General features: G+C 36.8%; 1 protein-coding gene across 1 annotated transcript; it reads left to right on the forward strand.

Moving 5' to 3' along the window:
- Positions 1 to 69: 69 nt before the first annotated feature.
- LOC133881659 (uncharacterized) lies at positions 70 to 13,936 on the forward strand. Its single transcript, XM_062320640.1, has 10 exons — positions 70 to 785; positions 1,492 to 3,157; positions 3,487 to 4,944; positions 5,130 to 5,515; positions 5,982 to 7,747; positions 10,373 to 10,814; positions 11,538 to 11,700; positions 12,333 to 12,436; positions 13,329 to 13,420; positions 13,507 to 13,936. Exons 1-10 carry the CDS (start codon positions 532 to 534, stop codon positions 13,581 to 13,583), a joined length of 6,408 nt encoding a protein of 2,135 aa, XP_062176624.1. The 5' UTR covers positions 70 to 531; the 3' UTR covers positions 13,584 to 13,936.
- The last annotated feature ends 7,306 nt before the right edge of the window (positions 13,937 to 21,242 follow it).

Here is a 21,242-nt window from a genome sequence, read left to right on the forward strand (position 1 = left end):
AGAAAAAAGGAAAACAAAATACATAAACAATTCCCGCAGACAGGCCTTGTAACTAGTAAATACGACCGGGAAAAATCACTTCCCAAAAACGCACTAAAACCCTGCTAGGAAACCTAAAACCCTTCGGAACTAGAGCACATCTTCGGAACAATAAACGTTGTTGTTTTACTTGAACGTTTGCTTAAGCTGCGACGCACCTTTCTCCGATCGTCGTTTTCATCTCTCTCACGACCAGAAGATCGGAGTAGAGCTGACGCAAGCGTTCATACGGATGAAAGGCATGTTCTCTGAAGATGGGATCATCAAAGACTTCCGACCAGTCCCTGATTTCTGCAAGCTTCGCAATTAGAATTATAGATTGAGGGAGAGAAAGACCTTGGCCCTTGTTGTCTCTTTCTTTCTTTACCTCTCTGTCTCTGATCTGCACCGCTCTCTCGCACTCTGAAGAGGTTTCCCGAACCATCTCTTTGGTGCTACATATTCGACTCTATAATCACATAAATCTCACTTCGAAGGACGAAATCTTCAACAATGGCTGATTCGGATGCAAATTCTAAGAAGAGACAAACGAAGAGTAACAGAAAGAGAAAGCTAAGGAGCCCCGAAGAAACCGAAAGACCTCCCAAAACGCACCGTTCAGAGAATTGGAGAGAACAAACCGAGGTTGGGCATGTTCAAGAGTTGGAACGAAGAGAGCTGAATCAGGAGCTCCTCGGAGAAGGTTCTCCATGGAGGAACCTGCAGTTGATTTTATCGTTACAGAACAAAGAACTCGATATTCAGAAGTTAGTCTCTTTCTTTATCTCTGTGTTTGTTTTCATTCGTGGCATTCTGTTTGGTTTCCGAGAAAGTTCGGTGAGAGGAATGAAATTTGAAATTCAGTATCGCATTTTTGTTTATTTTGCTCCTTTTTTTAGCAAAGCTCTATCACTCTCCAAGATTATATCTGTTGTCATTTGTTTGGTTGCTGAGGAGTTGATTCTTTAGGAGTTCCTCATTTTATCCAATCAGTTATGTTATTGATCATTTTTTTTTTAATAATTGAATCTCAATTTTGTGATGATTTTGTTTTTGAATAAGAAAAGAAGTCCAGCAGCCCAATAGAGCATTGGCGTAGTTGTAATAAACGAGGGACGCATAATTCAGAATTGCGAGGATTATCATTTATTGCTCTGTATTTATCTGCTAGTTTTTGTATCATGCATTCTTTCTGTTGCCATATGTTTAACTGCTGAAAAGACCAAGGAAAAGACAAGAAACTGGAGTTTTGAGTTTTATATTTTAGTTTGTTTGACTTAAACTGACATCTATTCATTCAAACAAGTTGTGTGAGGCAAGGATATAGTGCCTTTTCGGGTTTAAAGTGGATCTGAAGCAAAAGCCATATCCGAGATACGAGGATTCTATTTGTCTTCGTTTCCCTTATACATTCGCTAACCATCAAAATGAGCAGTTGTTTTTTCTTTAACTAATGATGGAATTTCAATGCAGGAAAGTGGAATTAGCTTCCAGTTTTGTGAAAACAAGGGTCTCAGAAGAAGCCAATGGTGCTGATCAAGATTATCAACCAGTGAAATTATCGCGGTTGATAGTTTTCCTTAATGATTGGATCCAGTCTTTGATGATTTCTTCAGAAAAGAAAATGAGGGGTGACAGGCAGAAACCTCAGGCTGAGGTTGTTGAGGCATGTTTAGATTTTAGATGCTGGGAGATTTTCTTATTTTGCTTGGAGGAGTCGTTGAAATTGCAAGTTTCTTTGAAGTTCTCACGGAACCTTTTACGGTCTATTTCTTCTATCGCAAAAAATGCAGTATCTCTTGTTAACAACACATTTGTGTGTTCACAAGAATCCTTTTTTATTGGCGAAGATTTTAAACTGTACAGTACTGTGATTGATTGTATTTGTTTGGTCTTCGCATCCCATGGTGGCTTGTCGAATGAAAATTTAGACTTGTGGATTTCAACTGTTGATGCAGTTCTTGATCTTGTCCACAAAGTTTATGCCAAGAACCTTGATAGCAGCAATATGGGTGCTTTTACCCTGCAGTTTTCGTGCTTGGTACTTGAGCCATTTGCCACATTTTTGAGGGTCCACCCAACTCGGAAAACAGGATTTCATGATTTTATAGATAAACTTCTTGAGCCACTGATGCATTTGTTGGGTGTCTTGCATCTTCAAACTGGTGGAAGTAATTCTCATTGGACAGAAAACTTACTGAAACTAGTTCGAGAAGTTTTGTCTAATGGTTTGTTTCATCCAGTCCATATTGATGGATTTCTGAGCTTACAGAGTGCAGAAAAGTATGCCACATCTTTTGATTGGAAATCAAAAAACACAAAAACTGTTATTAAGAGTTATCATAGACACTTATTTGATAAACTGGAAAGAGTTCTGACTCAGAAGAAAGTATTGGCAATGGGTAGCATTGGAGAACTATTCTGCTTGCTTGTTGATCGAGTAAAAACACTAAAAAGGACTTCTGTGCTTTCTCTGGGTAACAAGATGATGGGGAAAACAGGAGCTTCAAGGCACTTGGAGGATAACCCATTGGATCGAACGTCTAAGATGTCTTTTGAAAGTAGTAGTGTACTTATACACAAGAGCTATTGCTCAAGTAGTTTTAATGAAGACACACGAAAAGGACTTTTCGATTTTTTTGTACAGATAATGGAGCCTCTTTTGTTTAAGATTAATTCCAATGTTCAAGTTAAATTGGAAGTGGAACCTGACTTGTTGGAGGTTCATGACACTCTCAAATCTATTAATAGTTTGCTTGCTAGCTTTATGCATGAAAAGGTCTATGTAAGAACGGAGGACACCTCTGAAGGAGCTTGCCTTAATTTCTTGAAGAAGGTTTATGATATAGTTATATCATTTTCCACCAATTTACTCTGGTTGAGAAAATATGATTTAGATAACAATACACACATTGACTCATTAGCTTTATCAGCCAACGAGGTACTTGTTGCTGTAGGTTATCTTCTAGAAATTGAGTATGAGATTATAGGGAATGACTTGGTAAGCTTGTGGCTTATGATGTTTTCTTACTCGGCCATTGGCCTGTCTTTGGTGGGTATGGTGGATCAAAGTTCATTATCTTCCAGGATAGAAGCCCTTGGATGCCAGCTGGTTAATCTCTATAGTCAGCTACGCCAGGTTAGAAGAACTCTTTGATCACTATCCAATTATATAATGTTGGTCTTTTTTCTTTTTAATTTCTATATTGGAAATGTCTGACATCACACATGGTTTACGTCATTAGAATCTCTGTGCATGTATTTTTTTTTTTGGGGTGTGGTGTGTGAGAGTTGAGGAGTGTCATGGGGCCAGAATATTTTTTGTGAAATGGTTTTTCGTCCCCTGCAACTATTCTATCTTGTTCTGTTTCCCATTCTTCTTTCTGTACCTCAAAATTTGGTTCAACTCATATTTCTTTTGGATTGAGAGGTTTCATGCCTTGTTCTTATACATTTGAACTAATGTAGGTGAATAATGCTATCTTTGACCTGTGCAAAGCAGTAAGGCTTGTAATATCAGGCGATGATGACCGTGTGATAAATTATACTGGATTTAAAGCTCCTTTACCTTCTGAAGCATATGCAAGATCAGTGGGAATGCTATTATCCTCCCAAGAGTTTAAATGTGCTGCACATAATGCCATTAGAACTATACCAGAAGGGCAAGCAAGTGGATGCGTTAGGCAGTTAACAGCAGATATATCAGAATCTCTGGAATGGCTGAAAGTTAATTGTTCAGTGGCTGAGGGAAAAGAAGTTGGCCAACTGAATGTAAATAGTGTGCAAGGTTTTGATCTGCAAGCAGAACTTTTAGGAAGAGGATTGTCTGAATTGTATGCACTAGTACTGAATTCAGTGACTGTCACAATAGGTAACAGTAACCTTGTTGGAGTTTCTATCAAGGACCTGATGACACTACTACATCCTTGCATGAATTGCCTAGTTGGAATAGAGCCGAATACTGTCAACAAGTTCCTTTTTTCTGTCACAGGAAGAAATCTTAACATTGGGGTGGCTGGGAATAAAGGTGATGTGCTGAAATTTAGGTTTTCCACTTATTGGGTCTTCATGTTCTTCTTTCGGTTGTACATGTGCTGCCGAAGCTTATATAGGCAAGCAATCAGCCTTATGCCTCCAGATGTATCAAGAAAGATGTCAGTAGTGATGGGGGATTCATTCACTGCATACTCTGGAAAGGACTGGATTGAGAGGACTGAATGGGATGATAAGGGCTATTTTTCTTGGATTCTCCAACCTTCAGCTTCTCTTCTTGCTGTTATACAATCAGTTTCAAATATTTATCTTCAGGGTAGCACTGAAGATTGCTGTCCCTTGATTTATGTATTGCATTCTATGGCTCTTCAGAGGCTTGTTGATTTGAATAGGCAGATAAAGTCCCTTGAGTATTTGCTGCAGAATAATGATAATCTGTTGCACAATAACTTGGTTGTTGGTGCTGCCTTGTCACCATATCGCAAGAAAAGTAGAAAGTGGGAAAGACACATCTCACTTTTGAGGCAAGAGGCAGCAGGTCTTACTGATTTCATGATGGGACATCTATGGTTATTGGCTAACGATCAACAATCGATCTCTTCTGATGATGCCACTTGTATGGATATTTCTGTCCAAGCTCTGCATGAAACTGAAGAATGGGATTTCGGTATCTGTACTGTGAACAAGAAGTCATTGCCCACTGCTATTTGGTGGATTGTTTGCCAAAATATTGATATTTGGTGCACTCATGCTGCTAAAAAGAAGTTGAAGTTGTTTCTCTCACTTTTAATTCGTACTTCCCTCCCCTCTTTAAGAAGCAGCTTTGTGAAAGTTAGAAAGCAGCACAACAATGAACTTAGCCAGCTGAAGAAAGTAACAATAAATCAAATCTCATCAGAACTTCTAAGCGACTCAATTTTTTATGAACAAAAAGTAAGACCCTTAAGTAATACCCCAGCTTATTTGTGCACAGATATTCACTCACACATGCTCTATTATAGTGTTTATTTTATGTATTATTTTCTTCAAAATGTCCCTTTCTGTATGATGTCCTCATACTTCTACGAGTTTATTGGAAATTTTTGCTTCATATGTGTTCATTCTATCTCTTGTATTAGTTTGTTCGCAGGTACTTTGCATCGAGATTCTGCCATGTATTGGAGAAATCAGTATCACTGTTATCTAGAGATTTTTCGTCTGGCAATGTTGATTTGAATTCGTTGCCTCATTGGCCAGAGGTTCTTGATGCGCTTGACAAGTCATCAGTAAATATTGCCAGCAATAAACGTGTTTCATATGATTGTCTGTCAGATTCAAAACCGATCGCCCATTCATCAGATAAATTGCCATCCGAAATTTGCAAGGAACAAAGAGCTCTACCTTCCATTAGCACGAAATTTACAGCTTGTCAGAGTTTGCTTAATCTCTTGTGTTGGATGCCGAAAGGGTATCTAAATTCAAGATCATTGTTACTTTATGCGACTCATATACTTAACCTTGAGAGGTACGCTTTCTTCTCTGCATGATTTTTTTATGTTATGGTGTGGTGCATGTTTATGTAATGGTCTCCCATCTAAATGGTGATTGTTGCCTCCAGAGTATAGGCAAGTAGATCACAACTTCTTCACTTCTCTTGAGGAAAAGCCTTTGTGGTACATGCCAAACTGTCCGAATCTATTGAAAAATAGGTGATAAAATTAGAAAATAACCGTTACTGAAAAAAAGAAGAAAAATGTAAGACACATGTTATCCAGATTATGAATCTAATACTGATAACTGTCTACTTGTGCACTTTTCTGTAATTCATGGCTATTTATGATGATCTGTTATCTTCTTGCATATTTTCAATCTTTTTTCATAAGCGTTCAGTAGCATTTATCTTGTGATATCATATGCTTTTTTTCGCTCTCTGCTGAGGATAGTATTCAGTTCAGAATTTTCATTAATATGAGCATGCCTACACCTTTCAGGCTTGTAGTTGGTGGCTTGTTGGAATGTCAGGGTCTTTTGTACTCATATAGTTATCACGAGCTTTTCAGATTGTTTGTTTCTTGCCGGAAGGCCTTGAAATATATAATTATGGCAGCCTGTGACAAGAAGACAGAAGCTAGTCAATCCTCATTTACTCCCATATTCCCTGAGGATTCATTTTTTGCTTTATGGCTTTGCAAGTCAGTATCTCTGGTGGTTGAGCTTCAACAGGCAGTATCAGAAGATAATGCTAGTCAAGTTAAAGATTTGACATTTTCATTGATGGATCACACATCATATGTCTTCTTGACATTAAGCAAATATCAATTTAGTCATTCTGTTCACTTCCTTTTAGATGCAGAGAAGCGTCGTAAAGAGCAACCCTTTTCTGGCAATGCCGATCAACAGAGTAACTTAATTGAATCTGATCCATGTTTGGATTCCACCAACTGTATTGAGGCCTGGAAAAGTGCATCCCTTGTCGCCAAGATTTTGAAGGAACAGGCACAAAGCTATTTTATCTCTCCAAAGGATGCCCTTTGTTCTGAAAAAGTGGGTCTTGGTGTCAATGTTGTAAAGTTGAATAGATTTTCTTCTGTAGTTTCTTGCTTTAGTGGATTTTTATGGGGTCTAGCATCTGCAGTTAATGATACAAATGCAAGATATATTGATAATAAAGCAAAATTATTAGGGTGGGAATCTGAACTTGTCTCGGAACTCAACCTTTGCATAAACGTGTTTGAAAAGTTCATTAATCTTTTCTTACACACGTTTCTCATTGATGATCAACAAGCCAGAAGTTTCTATAATGCTCAAAGTCTTAAAATGTTGGACTGTGGCCCAGATTTGGTGGATGCGGAGGAATTTTCACTGGAAGCTTCTCGTGCCCAGGCTGAAATTTCATGTGGTAGACAGCAGGAAAATTTGGCTGCTGCAATGGCCTGCTCAATGTCATTTGACATTGATGATGACTCTGGAAATGCTAGTTGTAAAAGGTCACAGTTGAAAGATGCAAACTTTGCTGCCAGTCTTCTGACCGAGGTCGATTCATTTGACTTTCAATGTATAAACAAGCCTATGTTGCAAAGCTTGCTAAAAGGTGATTATCCTGAAGTGGCATTTTCACTCAGGCGGCTATTAATTGGTTCTTCAGCCATATTGAAGCTAAAATTGCACATCAATAGGATTTCCTCACTCTCAAGCTTGGTTCCCTTTTTTGTTGGCATCTCACAAATCTTGTTATTGGGTTTTGTGGATATGGTTGAAATACCACAACCATTTTCTTTTGTTTGGTTGGATGGTGTTCTGAAGTATCTGGAAGAGTTAGGAAATCATTTTCCTTCAACTAATCCTACCTTATCAAGAAATGTATATGCGAAGCTGATAGAGTTACACTTGAGGGCTATTGGAAAATGCATAACTTTGCAAGGAAAAAGAGCTACTCTAGCATCTCATGAGACAGAGTCGAGTACTAAGACACTCCAGGGTCATATAGGATTATCCGAAGCATCTAATTCTCATGGGCCATATTGCTTGGATGAATTTAAAGTTAGATTAAGGATGTCATTTAAAATGTTCATAAAGAAACCAACAGAATTGCATCTCTTATCTGCCATCCAGGCTATAGAGAGAGCACTAGTTGGAGTCCGTGACGGGTGCACAATGATCTATGACATAACTACCGGAAATGCGGAAGGTAGAAAGGTTTCCTCAGTCGTTGCAGCTGGCGTTGATTGCTTCGATCTGGTTCTTGAGTATGTTTCAGGTAACATTGCACATCCAATGAAGGGATATTTTGATAATTACGTAGATTAACCATTAAAGTGAAATCTTTAACATATCTGTAGTGGGTGCACGTTGTGTTTTTGGCATCTAATATGTGTTTCAGTTATTTGCATTTTGATAGCTATTAGATGAGAATGTCCTTCCATTGGTAATGTTTTCACCAGAAGGATTTAAATCTTTCAAATGCCATGCGGGAAAAAAAAATGAAGATAATCTCATTTGTTAAGTTATATTTAAAATGTAGGACAGAGATAATTGAGTAATTCCTTACATATTCCTTCAATAGTAAAACTGCTTTTTTATGGAAAAGAAAATCGAAAAAAAAATGTTGTTTTCCAGGAGGCATTTTGAGATGGGATTTTACTTGGAGTTGTAATTTGGGAACTCTCTATGTTAATTGTCTTTGTTTGGATTAACACTTTCTATCTTTGGACGGTGGCTTTTTTGTCCCCACGGTCGCTTAATTATGACGATTTCTTTGTTAATTTTTCTATTTCTAGTTAATGTGTTTCCTTTTGTATGCTTCGGTGTACTTAGGGCGCCTTACACTTTTAATAAGACTAGATTATTACTTTTTTTTTTTTTATAAGTAAAATATATTGAAAAGGCGCAAAGGGGCGCAACCCAAAGTACACAGGATATATACAAGGAACCTCTAATGTAAAGAACATAGAGAACATCTATCTAAGAAATCAAAATAGGAACATTCATGCATTAACTTAATTCTAACTCTCCACATAAACAACATTTGAATCATCTTTCTTTTCAGATTCGACAAACCAGTCTCACAATCTTCAAAACAGCGTGCATTCCGTTCCCTCCAAACGCACCACATCAAACACAACGGAGCCATGCGCCAAATCTGTATCGAAGTCCGATTACCCTTCTGGCCCCTCCAACTCCCCAACATGTCTTTCACCGACCCCGGCATTACCCACTCCACCCCAAACAATTGCAGAAGCGCCCTCCACAATTCTGTAGCCACCATACAATGTAGAAACAAATGATCAATGGATTCTCCAGCGGTCTTACACATAGAGCACCAATCCATCACGATAATGTTTCTCTTTCGAAGGTTATCTAAAGTTAAAGATTTCCCTAAAGTTGCCCGTCCAAACAAAGAAAGCCACTCTCGAGGGAACATTAGCTTTCCAAATACTTTTCCACGGAAATGAAGACTGAGTAGGACTAGACAATAACTTATAGTAGGACTTTACCTCAAAAGATTTCTTTCGCGCTGGCACCCAACACAACTTATCCTCTCCCTCGCTGCTAACTTTGAGGGTGTACAACATCCCAAAAAACCTACTAACCGCTTCGACCTCCCAATCATGAACTGAACGAGAAAACATAATATTCCATAAGATGGTGCCATTTTGTCTCTGCATAATTTACTTATATATATATATATAAAGAAAAAAGTTATTTCAAAAAATCCATGGAATTTCGAATTAAAATCCCAAGTTATAAATTTCCTAGAGAAAGATGTCATTGTACAAATTTTACCAATATTACCATCCTCATGCCATCGACCATCACTATCCACACTGCCACTACCACTGTCGTTGCAAGCACCACCATCACCAATGCCACCACTGGTGCTACCAATATCACCACCACTGCTAGCACCATCATCATTGCCACCATTGCCATTGCCATCACGGCCACCATTGCCATTGCCATCACGACCACCATTACCATCCACCATCGTTGCCGGCAGGCCCGGCACACCCACCATTGCTGCCAACACTGGTACTTTCACTCATTGCCGCCACTGCCACTCACTGATTTCTAAATTTACACTAGAGGTTGAAATGAATGGGATTAAATTTCCCATCCCCCCTTTTTTTTTGATAAGTAAGAGAATTTTTATTAAAAAGCGTAAGGCGCTCCGAAGTACACAGAGAGTATACAAAGGAACAACCCAGCCACCCCACAAAACAGAACCCAAAAGGCCCATAAGGATCTAAACCCCCCAACAACACCCAAAACCCAAATACAGTAGAAGTCCCCAAAAAAACACCCAAACCTGCCCACATACCAACCCAAACAACCCCTCCAAAACCCACAGTAGAAACCCAAATCCCAAATACATCAAAAGCCCCCAAAAACACCCAAACCCACTATAAACACCCAAAACCCGAACCGAAGAGCCGAAAAAGAACAAACCCAACATACAAAGGAATAGAAATATAGAAAAAAAAATAAAAAATAACTGCAGTGTCACCGGCGCGTGGAGCACACCGCCCTTTAAATCTCACCTTTTTGAGAATTGTAAGAATTTTTCGAATTCTTCGTCCAAGCACAACCTCCTAGATATATCAGAATTTCATCTTGGTATTGCAAAAGGTGGTCTTTAAGAAATGGGGAAATGTTAGTGGTACCAGATATTTTTTGGAATTTCTTCATAACTCATTTTGCTTATTCATGTTGTCCTGGAATTCATACTTCTGCTATACTAAATTATGAACTATATGGAAACGAGAAATAAATGTCAGATGAGGAGATGCATGAATTGATTAACCCTGCATAAATAATGCTATTGCACTTGTCACTTGAGGTTTCTCTACCAATTTGATGTTCTTACTTTTGACTTACTTTTCAGGACGCAAACGTTTGAATGTGGTAAAAAGACACATTCAGGGCTTAATTGCGGGCTTGTTCAACATAATTCTGCACTTGCAGAGTCCTTTAATTTTCTACATGAGATCTATCCATAATAAAGATGATACTAATCCAGATCCAGGATCAGTCATTCTTATGTGCGTTGAAGTACTCATAAGAGTTTCTGGAAAACATGCTATTTTCCAAATGGATGTCTGGCATGTAGGACAGTCTTTACGTATTCCTGCTGCACTTTTTCAAGATTTTTGTCGGCTTAAACTTTCTGAAGCTCCCATTTCATCTCATTCTTCCTTAAACTTGGATAATCAAGTCTCTGATCCACTGGCAAGCATGGATATCTGTGTTATAGATCGGTTCTTCTCAATTGACCTATTTGCTGCATGTTGTAGATTATTGCATACGGTTCTTAAGCATCACAAAAGGTACTCTCTCTCTCTCCCTCCCTCCCTCCCTCCCTCCCTCCCTCCCTCTCTCTCTCTCTCTCTCTCTCTCTCTCTCTCTCTCTGTGGTTACACTGGTTTCATATGTTTACAATTAAATGGCCAGGAAAATAGAGATGAAAACAGAAAAATATAAAAAAGAAGGGCAGTAAACCTGTGAAGAGTCATTCTGAGTTCATGCAGAAAAATATAAAAAAGAAGGGCAGTAAACCTGTGAAGAGTCATTCTGAGTTCATGTTACCATCTTTATACATTAATGTGGAATGTCATCGTACAATTTTTACTGTGGCAAACAGTATTAGCTGGTATTGATATATTGATGCTGTAGTTACTTTGACCTTCTATGCTTGTTAATACAACAGAAAGAGATGCGTCAATGTTTATATTTTTTTTAAATACATGGATATGCTTTTCACATTGAAATAGTCTCACTTGAATGCAGTTTAATTCAAGGGCTAGATTTGAAGTTATCAGTTTCTTTGTGGTTTAGTGAAGCCACATCTATAGCTGATTAAAATTGATATGATTATCTCTTTTTCTTGATCATGCTTTATGCACTTAAGTATGTGGGTTTTACGTTTATATTTCTCACTAAATTTTCGAGCTAGCTATCTTGCTTATTTTCGTTGATGCTGCCCCCCCACTTTCTGGTGGATGGAATTGGGCATTATACGTGTTTATACTGATTGTTTTCATTTCTTCTAGTGAATGTGAGCGGTGTATTTCTCTACTTGAAGCCTCTGTTTCTGTTCTCCTTCATTGTTTGGAGATGGTCGATACTGATTCAGTTTTCAGAAAAGGATATTTTTCATGGGAATTAGAAGAGGGAGTAAAATGTGCTTGTTTTCTCCGAAGGATATACGAGGAGGTATGTGATGTTTGTATGAATATTCATTATCATTGACATGCATTATCACAATGAATCCTTACTCCATTGCCTTAATTTGGTTTTGTTCGTACATGTCAAACACTGCCTCTTATTTGGGTGAAGTTTTGAGACATGGTAGCTGAGTTGGCTCATTTAGACATGCCATTTATTTTGGGATAAGATCATCTAGTTTGAGCTTGTGGACCCAATATCCTTGTCAAGGGATTTCTTTGGTGAATGGGGTCATTGAAGGCTTTAATCGGAGCTTATAATTGGTTTAAAGAGTGTTTGGTGCTTGGGAACTCCTCACCAGCTCGGCTTGCATGTTCAGGAAACCTTAAACGTTCAGAAAAGTTGTTCCCCAACTAAAAGTTGGATGTGTTGGGTTTGGCCTAAGCAACTGAGCGCCACTGGCGATAGAAACTTGTTTATACAAAGCCTACTTTGCTGTTTTAACCGTCGTGCACTTCATCTGTGCCATTACTGACATTAAGTGGTCATTCAAGCTTTAACATTTATATGACACATGCCAAGGGTGTTTGGATTGGTTGGCATCTATTCCTCCCACAAACAACAACTTACCCTAATTGATTCTCATCCCACCTGATCTACTTTTCATTTTTATGGTGCAGATAAGACAGCAAAAAGATGTTCTTGGTCACCATTGTTCTCAGTTTTTGTCCAATTACATATCGGTTTATTCGGGACATGGCCCCTTTAAAACTGGTATCAAAAGGTAATTTTTAGAATCTTAACTTAAATCTGATTATTCTTATTATGGAGTGTGAGAATTTCCATGTTTAGCTCTTGTTTTCTGTTCTTCTCCTTCTTACTTTAGATTGTCTTCGCATTTTAATTTGCCTCTGAACATTTGTTCATTTCAAAAGACGTCACATCTTTCCTTACTGACCAAAATGACCCCCCAGAGGGTTTTACTTTGGTCTTGTCCCATAATTTAGAGTTAAATAATGGGAGGACAATATTGGAGAAATGAGCTTAAATAAGCAAGTGTGACGGCATGAGTTAGTCTCCTTAAAATGTTGGCTTTTTCCAAGAGGACAGGCTTAGTGGGATAGGAGCCCTTTAGCTCTCATAATGTAGTGTAGCTGAATGTGTTACGTGAACGGTTTCTCAAACATGAAACAAGATAATTTGATAGGTTCTGTAGTTCTGAGGGAACCTAGACCTTAAATTCTGAGGGAATCTAGACCTTTTAAATTTTGAAGGAACTTAGACCTTTTAGATTTTAAGGGAACCTAGATCTTTTTAAACACAAAGTTTGTGATTAATTTTACTTACTTTTTATTAATCACTCATGCATATAAATAAGAGAATTACAAAGACAGAGAATAGGAGATGAACTCCTACCTCTACCCTAAGATAAACTCATAATACAAATAAACTACTTGGAGATAACTCCAACTCTAACTTGAAGAAACCTAAAATAATTTCTGCACCATAGTGCTACAAATAATTAAAAGACTCTGACTTAGATAGATAACTATAACTATCTTTATTTAATTAAACTACGATTACTCAAAGATAAACTAATGCAAGTTATGTCAACGTCTTCTACATATTGTAGAATTTTACTTTCATAACAGAATCGTTGTATTATAAATCTGCAGGGAAATAGATGAAGCTCTAAGACCAGGTATATATGCTTTAATTGATGCCTGCTCAGCAGATGATCTTCAATATCTTCATACTGTATTTGGAGGTAACCAATCTTGACTTGATATTTATTTAAAAGGAGTTTCAGAAGGAAATGCTTCATTTTCACCCAATTTCTCATTATTTCTGTAGAGGGTCCTTGCAGAAACACCCTAGCAACCCTGCGACATGATTACAAACTGAATTTCCAGTATCAAGGTAAAGTCTGATCCAATTCTTTTTTCCTCTGGCTGGATATATTTGCTCAAATATCAAAAAGCTGGAGATAACGCAGCTGCAGGTTGTTGTATTATTAAATTAGGGGGTTTTTTTCATTCCTTCCGGGTAGGGGATGCCTTAGAATTAGATGCCTAAATGGTAATTAGGTTGAAGTGTACATATGAACTGAATTACCCAACACCACCATTTCTTGATTCCGTAGTAACCTTTCAAGTGTAAAATGGCTTCAACAGTGTTGTAAAGTGCAATTTTGCTTTAAAAAATCCCTAGTTTTTAATTGGTATTTCATTATGATGTTTGAGTATCCTGTTAACCAGATGAACGGTACAAGTATTTAATCTCATTGGTGGCTGTATCTCCAAATAAATAGAGGAAAATGTTTGGGTTACTATTACTTTTACTATAATCCTGTACAAATTGATGTGGTAGTTCACATGACACTACCACGTTAGCCACAATTAAATTTAATTGTTTAGTGGCTGACGTGGTAAGTCCTACATGAACTTACAAATTGACGTGGCATAACACGCGGCATTGTCACATCAATTATAATCAACTTTAATTGTTTAGTGGTTGACGTGGTAAGTGTCATGTAGACTGTCACGTCAGTTTGTAAGGAACTTATAGTAAAAATTATAGTACTTAGCAATGTCTCATTTTGTGAGATGGTCCTTGACTGGCATTTCAATTGGAGGATCCTTGTTAAGCATTCATGACTCGATGATTAATGGTGCGTTTGAGAGTGCAGTTTCGAAGGCTAAAAGTACGATTTTAAACCAAATCACAAAAAATATATCGTTTGGAAGTGTTTTTTTTTTTTAAAAAAAAAAAAAAATTGCGGTTTAAAAATGTATAAAAAATTGCGTTTTCAACTTTTCAAATCGAGGCAAATGGGTTTGTTAAAAAACGTACCATTTTAAAAGGTAAATGTCCTCTCATAATTGGTGAATTGGTAAGTCCAATTCATGTTGGATAATGGGATCCTCTAACAAACCTATTGAAATTCAGCCTTTATAAATGGAATCTTACCATTATAATATAACAACAGGAATGATATTTATACAAAACTTAGGTTAATGCGTTTATTTAACCTTATAATAACCATTACAAGCTGTAGAATAATGTCGGCAACAGGGATTAGTAGCAGTGGCCTATTTGGCTGTACCAATTATGAAATATAAAGAGGACAACCCTAGCTGCCTAAAGTTGGGTGATTTTCTTCACAAATGGACGGCCTAGTTTTAAAGTTTGCCTTTTGTTTGAAAGATAATTGAGAGAGAGGATGAGGATGGAAGGAAAGATTAGGAAGAATAGACATAAAGGCTACAATCCACTCCTACAAAGACATCATCGTGCGGCTCGTGCCAAAAGGTAATGTTGATGTTGCAACCACCCCATTGTTCATACTCAAAAAAAAAGTGGGCAAAAAAAAGCTTTTTGAATGGGACGATTCAAAAAATATTATTTATGAAAAGTATGACACGATACGGAGTCATTAAAAAAAAATATTCAAAAAAGCTTTTTCTTTTACTTTTGAAGAGTCTTTTGCTCAAAACTTTTTTACGACATAAAGCGTAAGAACTTGATAAAAATATACTCTATTTTCATTGATAACATGTCATATTTTTAATAAGTAGCATTTTTCACGCCATCCGATTCCAAAAGCAGCCTAAATTCGATCACATGATATGAGAATCTAGGAATCCTTATCCCAGAAAGAGACATATATGGCTGAGATTAGACTAAGTATATGAAATGCTTATTAGTCCCACCTTATGCTATTAATTTACCTGGCCTTTATATCTATCAAAGAAAATATTTTGCAACTCTCTAAAACATAGCAGAAAGGGCCCTTGATGGCCTGCTGTAGAGGCTGCAGACCCAGACCCCCCACCCCCACCTATGATGTTCTTCCTCTTCTGCTAATCTTGGCTGTGATCTTACTCCTTCTTGGCTTGCCAAGGCTGTTTTTCAGCGTGCCAGTCGTGTTTGAAGCACCCAAAATACAGATAAATTGGGCACTCATAGCCACGCCATTGGTGTTGCTAGCCATCGTGCATTGGCTGTCATCAATGACATATTCGTCTGTGTATTGTTGGCCGGTGCCACCGTGCAAGCGGTGTTACCACCATTCGTGCAAAGGATGCTTGCCGCGGGGCGTGGCTTGCTGATTGTTTTGTTGCTTTTCATGGCACAATATATGTCTTCTTCAGAGCTGGTTTGTTGCATTTAATCAGCTGTGACTACATCTTTTACATGCATTTCTTTGTTTCTTTGCTCGTTTCTTCTGGTGTCAAAGAGTGTTGAGAAAGTCGTTTGTACTTGATACAATTTGGCCAATTATATATATATAAATAATATGATAATGTGAATAGTAGACAAGGCTGCTGCATGTATAAATTATAATGCTTTCAGTTTTGTTTCTTCTTGTTTGATAGATTCAGTGTTTCTGTAGGAAAGAATCAATTCTATTATAGTATGAGATGATAAACACCCACTCTCCGTTTAGAGTAAGAAAAAATCTCAATTTTATAAAATTTTCTGTCTACAGAATGAGTTAGTTTTAAGTTACCAATTGCTTTAATAGCAAGGTTTAAATACATTTTTTTTATTTTTTTATTTTTTTAACGATCTAGATTTAATTTCACCCGCTCGCTCTTTCTCATGAAAGAACTAAGAATTAAATTTGAAAAACCACAGGAAATTTCTTAATTAAATCCTAATTTTGGTTGTAATAGGTGTAGATAATTCTGAGTTGAACTCTAAACTAGCTTCCATTAATGAGGGAAGGGAAATACCATTTATTTTTTCCTATTCAAACGAGGAAATGATTACAAGGGATTGTCTTTCCTATTCTCAATTGGCTCCCATTCTCTCTTCCATTCGAATTAAGAATGAGAGATCAATTGAGAATGCTTCCAAACACAAGGTGAAAAGCGGCTCATTTAATTAAAGAATGTTCACGAAAATTGGCACACTTACAAACTTTAAAAGCTTTCCAAATTCCAATCATGAAAAGCAAGCAACAAAAGTCAAATATCAGCAATAACATTAGCAAAATTCCAACCCAAAAACAAACTGGAATTCTTAATAGCTAAGATAATGTTAATTGCATCTCCCTCAAGTAAGAGTTTACCAACCCCAATTAGTAGCCAATAGGGCGGCTTGGGCTTCACCAACAGCAGCATCTACTGTGGAAATCCTTTTGGTGAGGGCACAAATGATATCACCAGCAAAGTCACTGATCACCACGGCTGCAACATCAAAATCAGCTCTCACTGCCACATCAAAATGTGCTTTGAAACTACCAAGCGGAGGAGGGGTCCAAAGAGAAATTTTTTTGAGTCTTTCCAAGCTAGAGTGTGAGCTCTTAAGGTCCTTGAAATGCTCTGGATAGACTGTGATCTGAGGCTGAACATCATTATGAACTAAATGGTTTCTTGATCCAACATGAAGCTGAAAATTATGAGAATAAATACTAGGAATAGCAAGCATCTGGCACGGATTGAGAATGACTACTATCCACTCAGATATGGGTTGATTACTTGAGGCTTAAAAGTGTTGATGGGCCATGGGAGCTTCTCCATAAGATTCTGGCAAAAGAGCAATCAAGAAAGATATGAGAGATGGTTTATTGGTTTCTTGGGGACCCTTTGCAGAGGGGACACTGCCAACATTTAAGCCTCAATATGAGTTTTAGACCAGGCCAACGTTGATGATCTTCGTTACGGGCTTACAGCTTTGAGAAACTAGAGTAGAGATGAGAAAACATTAGCCAAGACTTCAAAAATAGGACAGTTTTCTTCAAATTGGGTTGTACAATTTTTTTTTAAAAAAAATTAATATATTAAATTGGTATTTGTCTATAAAATAAGTAATTCTCACATACAATTTTAATAGACAGTTAAATTTATTTAATTTTTACATGCATTTTTAAGAAAATCACATTATCTAAGAATATATGTTAATTTAATACACTGAATTGAAAAAAAAAAAAAAAAATTCATATTTAATTAAGAGAAAATCTATGATAAATCCTTAGGTAAAAGCGCGATTTGAAATCACTCTATCACTTTTTAAAAATCAATTTTTGCTGCTTAAATTTTTCGCGGATTTGAAATCAGTCATTCCGTGAGTTTTTCGTCTATTTTTGCAACTAGGGGTGTGCAAAACCCGCAATCTCCGCCCCACCCCGCAGCACCCGCCCCACCCTGCCCCGTAGAGGACCGGGTTTTCGAATTTTTTTGCGGGTTAGGATTTTAATTTGAGAAATTTATGCAGGGCGGGGCGGGTTGCGGGTTTAGCCTTTTAAAAAACGCAGGTCCCCGCACCGCAAAAAGGGGAAGAAAAAAAAAAAAAAAACTAGCTCTATGGTTCAATTTCATTGTGTGAGAAATACAATTTTTATAGTTCAATTTCATGGGATGTTAAAGTGTACACATTTTTATTGTATTGTTATTTGAAATAATATTTTCATTACTTTTGGAAAAGACAAGAAAATTGATTACATGGAATAGTGAAATATTATAACTTTTTATTCTTTACATTTATTCAATTATGCTTTGTTGATTGGAGAAAATAGAAATCATGTTTCTTAGAATTTTATCTTATAATTAATAGGGCTTTTAGTTTAAAAGGCTAATTCCATGAAAAATGTTCTTGAATGGAAATATGAATTTAATTTTTTATTTAAAAAACCAGTATGAATTTTTATTTTTTACAAAATAAAATCAAAATTACGTAAATGCCACTTAAAATACCCGCCCCGCCCCGCAATACCCGCAATCCCCGCCCCGCACAAACCCACCCCGCAGTGATCCGCCCCGCACGGTTAGTATTTATCAAGTGCGGTTTGCAGGTTGAAAATTTACAACCCGCAAAGGTGCGGGGCGGGGCCAAAAAAGGCGGAAACCCGCACCGCCCCGCCCCATGCACACCCCTATTTGCAACTTCCATTAATGTCACGTCAGCCTTTTTGACACATCATCTTAAAATATTATTATTTTTATTAAAAAAAAAAATGAAAAATGGGAGTTTAGGAGGTGACCTGCAAGCAGGGGTAGGCACGGGTCGGATCGGGGCGGTTTTTCGCCCTTTTTGGACCTGCCCCGCACCCTTACGGGTTGGGAAAATTGGACCTACAAACCGCTAAAAATAAGTAAAATTCGTGATAGCGCATGTATTGCTAAACGGGCAATTCCAGTAGCCTTTCATATGATAGAGGAGAGAGCCTACTAGTTGTAATATGAGAGGCCACTTGATGGGCAAATCTGATCGACAATTGTCCAGATGGAGCAGGAACCCAATTCCATCTGTATGGGAAGGACAAACGAGAGACATTAATTTTTTGAATCTGCTGGACAAAAAATTATTCCAGTCCCTGGTATGGGGATCAATCAGGTCAGCCACATGATAATAAGCAGGAAGATCCACTAAATTAGGGCTTGAAAGAGGGGATGGAAGGAATCCAAGGAGAACTCCAAATATAAACACCATGACCAGCCCCAGTAGCTACGCAGGCCTCTTTTTCCACAACTTCCCTAGTTTTCAATGGGCCTTTCCACAACCAAGAAGTAGGGGTGGCAGAAGTGTTAAGAAAGTTAGAACCATTCTTGAGGTTGAGGTATTTACCCTAGAGTACATGCATCAACCCAAAGAGATGGCGGATTAGAGATTAACTTCCAACCCAATCTAGCAAGCAAAGCTTGATTCATAAAGACCATTTTTTTTTTTCTTTCTTTTCTTTTTTTTCTTTACTTGAGGTTCAAGTGTCAGGAGTTTCCCAAGGTATTTGTATAAAATCCTTGATTATTGGAAATTGCTTCACTTGGATTTGCTTGATTCGATATTAAGGGAAACTAAGAGTTACTGTTAGAACAAATGGTTCATATTCTCTTGGGCATAGAGATTAATATGAGAGTAATATTTTGGAGTTTTTTTTTTTTTATATCTGTCCGTACAAGTAGGGTTTTGTTATAAATAATTAAATATGTTATGATATAACCCTAAATTATTATTGAATATAACCGCACTTTTGTGGACGTAAGCACATTGCCGAACCACGTAAATCTGTGTATTGATTTTCTCTTTCTCTCTCTTTTCGTTCCATATTATTCATCACTGTTGTGCACGGTAACAACACTTGCAACTTTAAAAAACTAGCTAGAGTAGAGATGAAAAAAACATTAGCCAAGACTTAAAAATAGGACAATTTTCTTAAAATTGGGTTGTACAATTTTTTTAAAAATTTAATATATTAAATTGATATTTATCTTTAGAGTATGTAATTCTCACGTACATTTTAATAATAGACCGTTAAATTCATTTATTTTTCACATGCATTTTTAAGAAAATTACATTGTCTAAAGAATATATGTCAATTTAATAAACTGAATTTTAAAAAAAAAAAAAATCGAGATTTAATTTAAAGGGAAACTTTGTGAAAAAATAAATAAATAAACTGAAAAGACACGTGTCAAAAAAGCAAATTCAGCATAAAGAAACCGACCATGTGTAGATCTGGAAACATTTATATGGTAGATGTTGATTTGTGCGCACCGTCAACAATCTTGTGTCGAAGTGGTTGAGCAATTATACATACCACGTCTCTAAATTTGATCATCTTCATCTGCAATCCACGTGGCTTTGTCATGTTCCTCGATCGGATTTTTGGTTAGGATGTGGGATGGTCCTCAATAGGTTACCAATGAGAAAGAGGGTCACTAAATTTAGTGCTAAAACTCTTACAATAAGTTCCTTACAAAATAAGGTAACATTTTACGGCGTACTTACCTATCGATCATTAAAATGTGGAATTCATGCGACAGGTGGCAATTCATATAACATTTATTATGTTTAGAAACTGACGTTTAATTCATGTGACATTTATTAAGTCAGTTACTAAAATGAATGTGAACTGTCACCTAACAATTTATGTGGTACTTATTTTCATAAAGAGTAATGTTAGACATGCACCACACTTTTATTTTATTATTACACTTTGTTGATGTAGTACTGTTAATCAGACTTAATTATTATTATTTTTTAAAAAAAAAAATTAAATTTTGATTGACAGTATCACATTAGTACAGTGAGATAGAATTTAATAATTATTATATTAAAAAAAACATATCATTTGCTATTTATAAATATAATAAATATATTTTTATATTTATTAATGTAAGCCAAAAAATGCCGAAAACATTTTTCAAAAACTAATAAAATCAAACACTAATAAAATCAAATTGGACCACTTTGTTAATTGATGGATATAGATCACTGTGACCTCCTTATCACTTGACCTACTCCCTTTGGCAATTTTAATATTACAATACTATATTTTTAAGTTTCTAGTTTAATGTTTTTGTTACTCTAGAGGCCGGCCTAGGGAGGGTCCATTATTGGCAACTATTAAAGGACAAAATTTTCTTTTAAATTGGGTTAAATAAAATTCTTTTAACTATTCTGAAACATGTATATAATTTTATGCATAAAGAATTTTTCCCACCCCACAAACAGTTATGAACGGTTGAAAAAGCAACCAATTTGAAAATCCACGGCGGGGAATCACCAAGTATATCATACACAGTAAGTGGTGAAGTAGCATATCAGGCACCCCCGCGTTTTACTATAAAAACCTATTGAATTTG

The sequence above is a fragment of the Alnus glutinosa genome, chromosome 11 (genome assembly GCF_958979055.1).
Source record: "Alnus glutinosa chromosome 11, dhAlnGlut1.1, whole genome shotgun sequence".
In the NCBI taxonomy this organism is placed as follows: domain Eukaryota; kingdom Viridiplantae; phylum Streptophyta; class Magnoliopsida; order Fagales; family Betulaceae; genus Alnus; species Alnus glutinosa.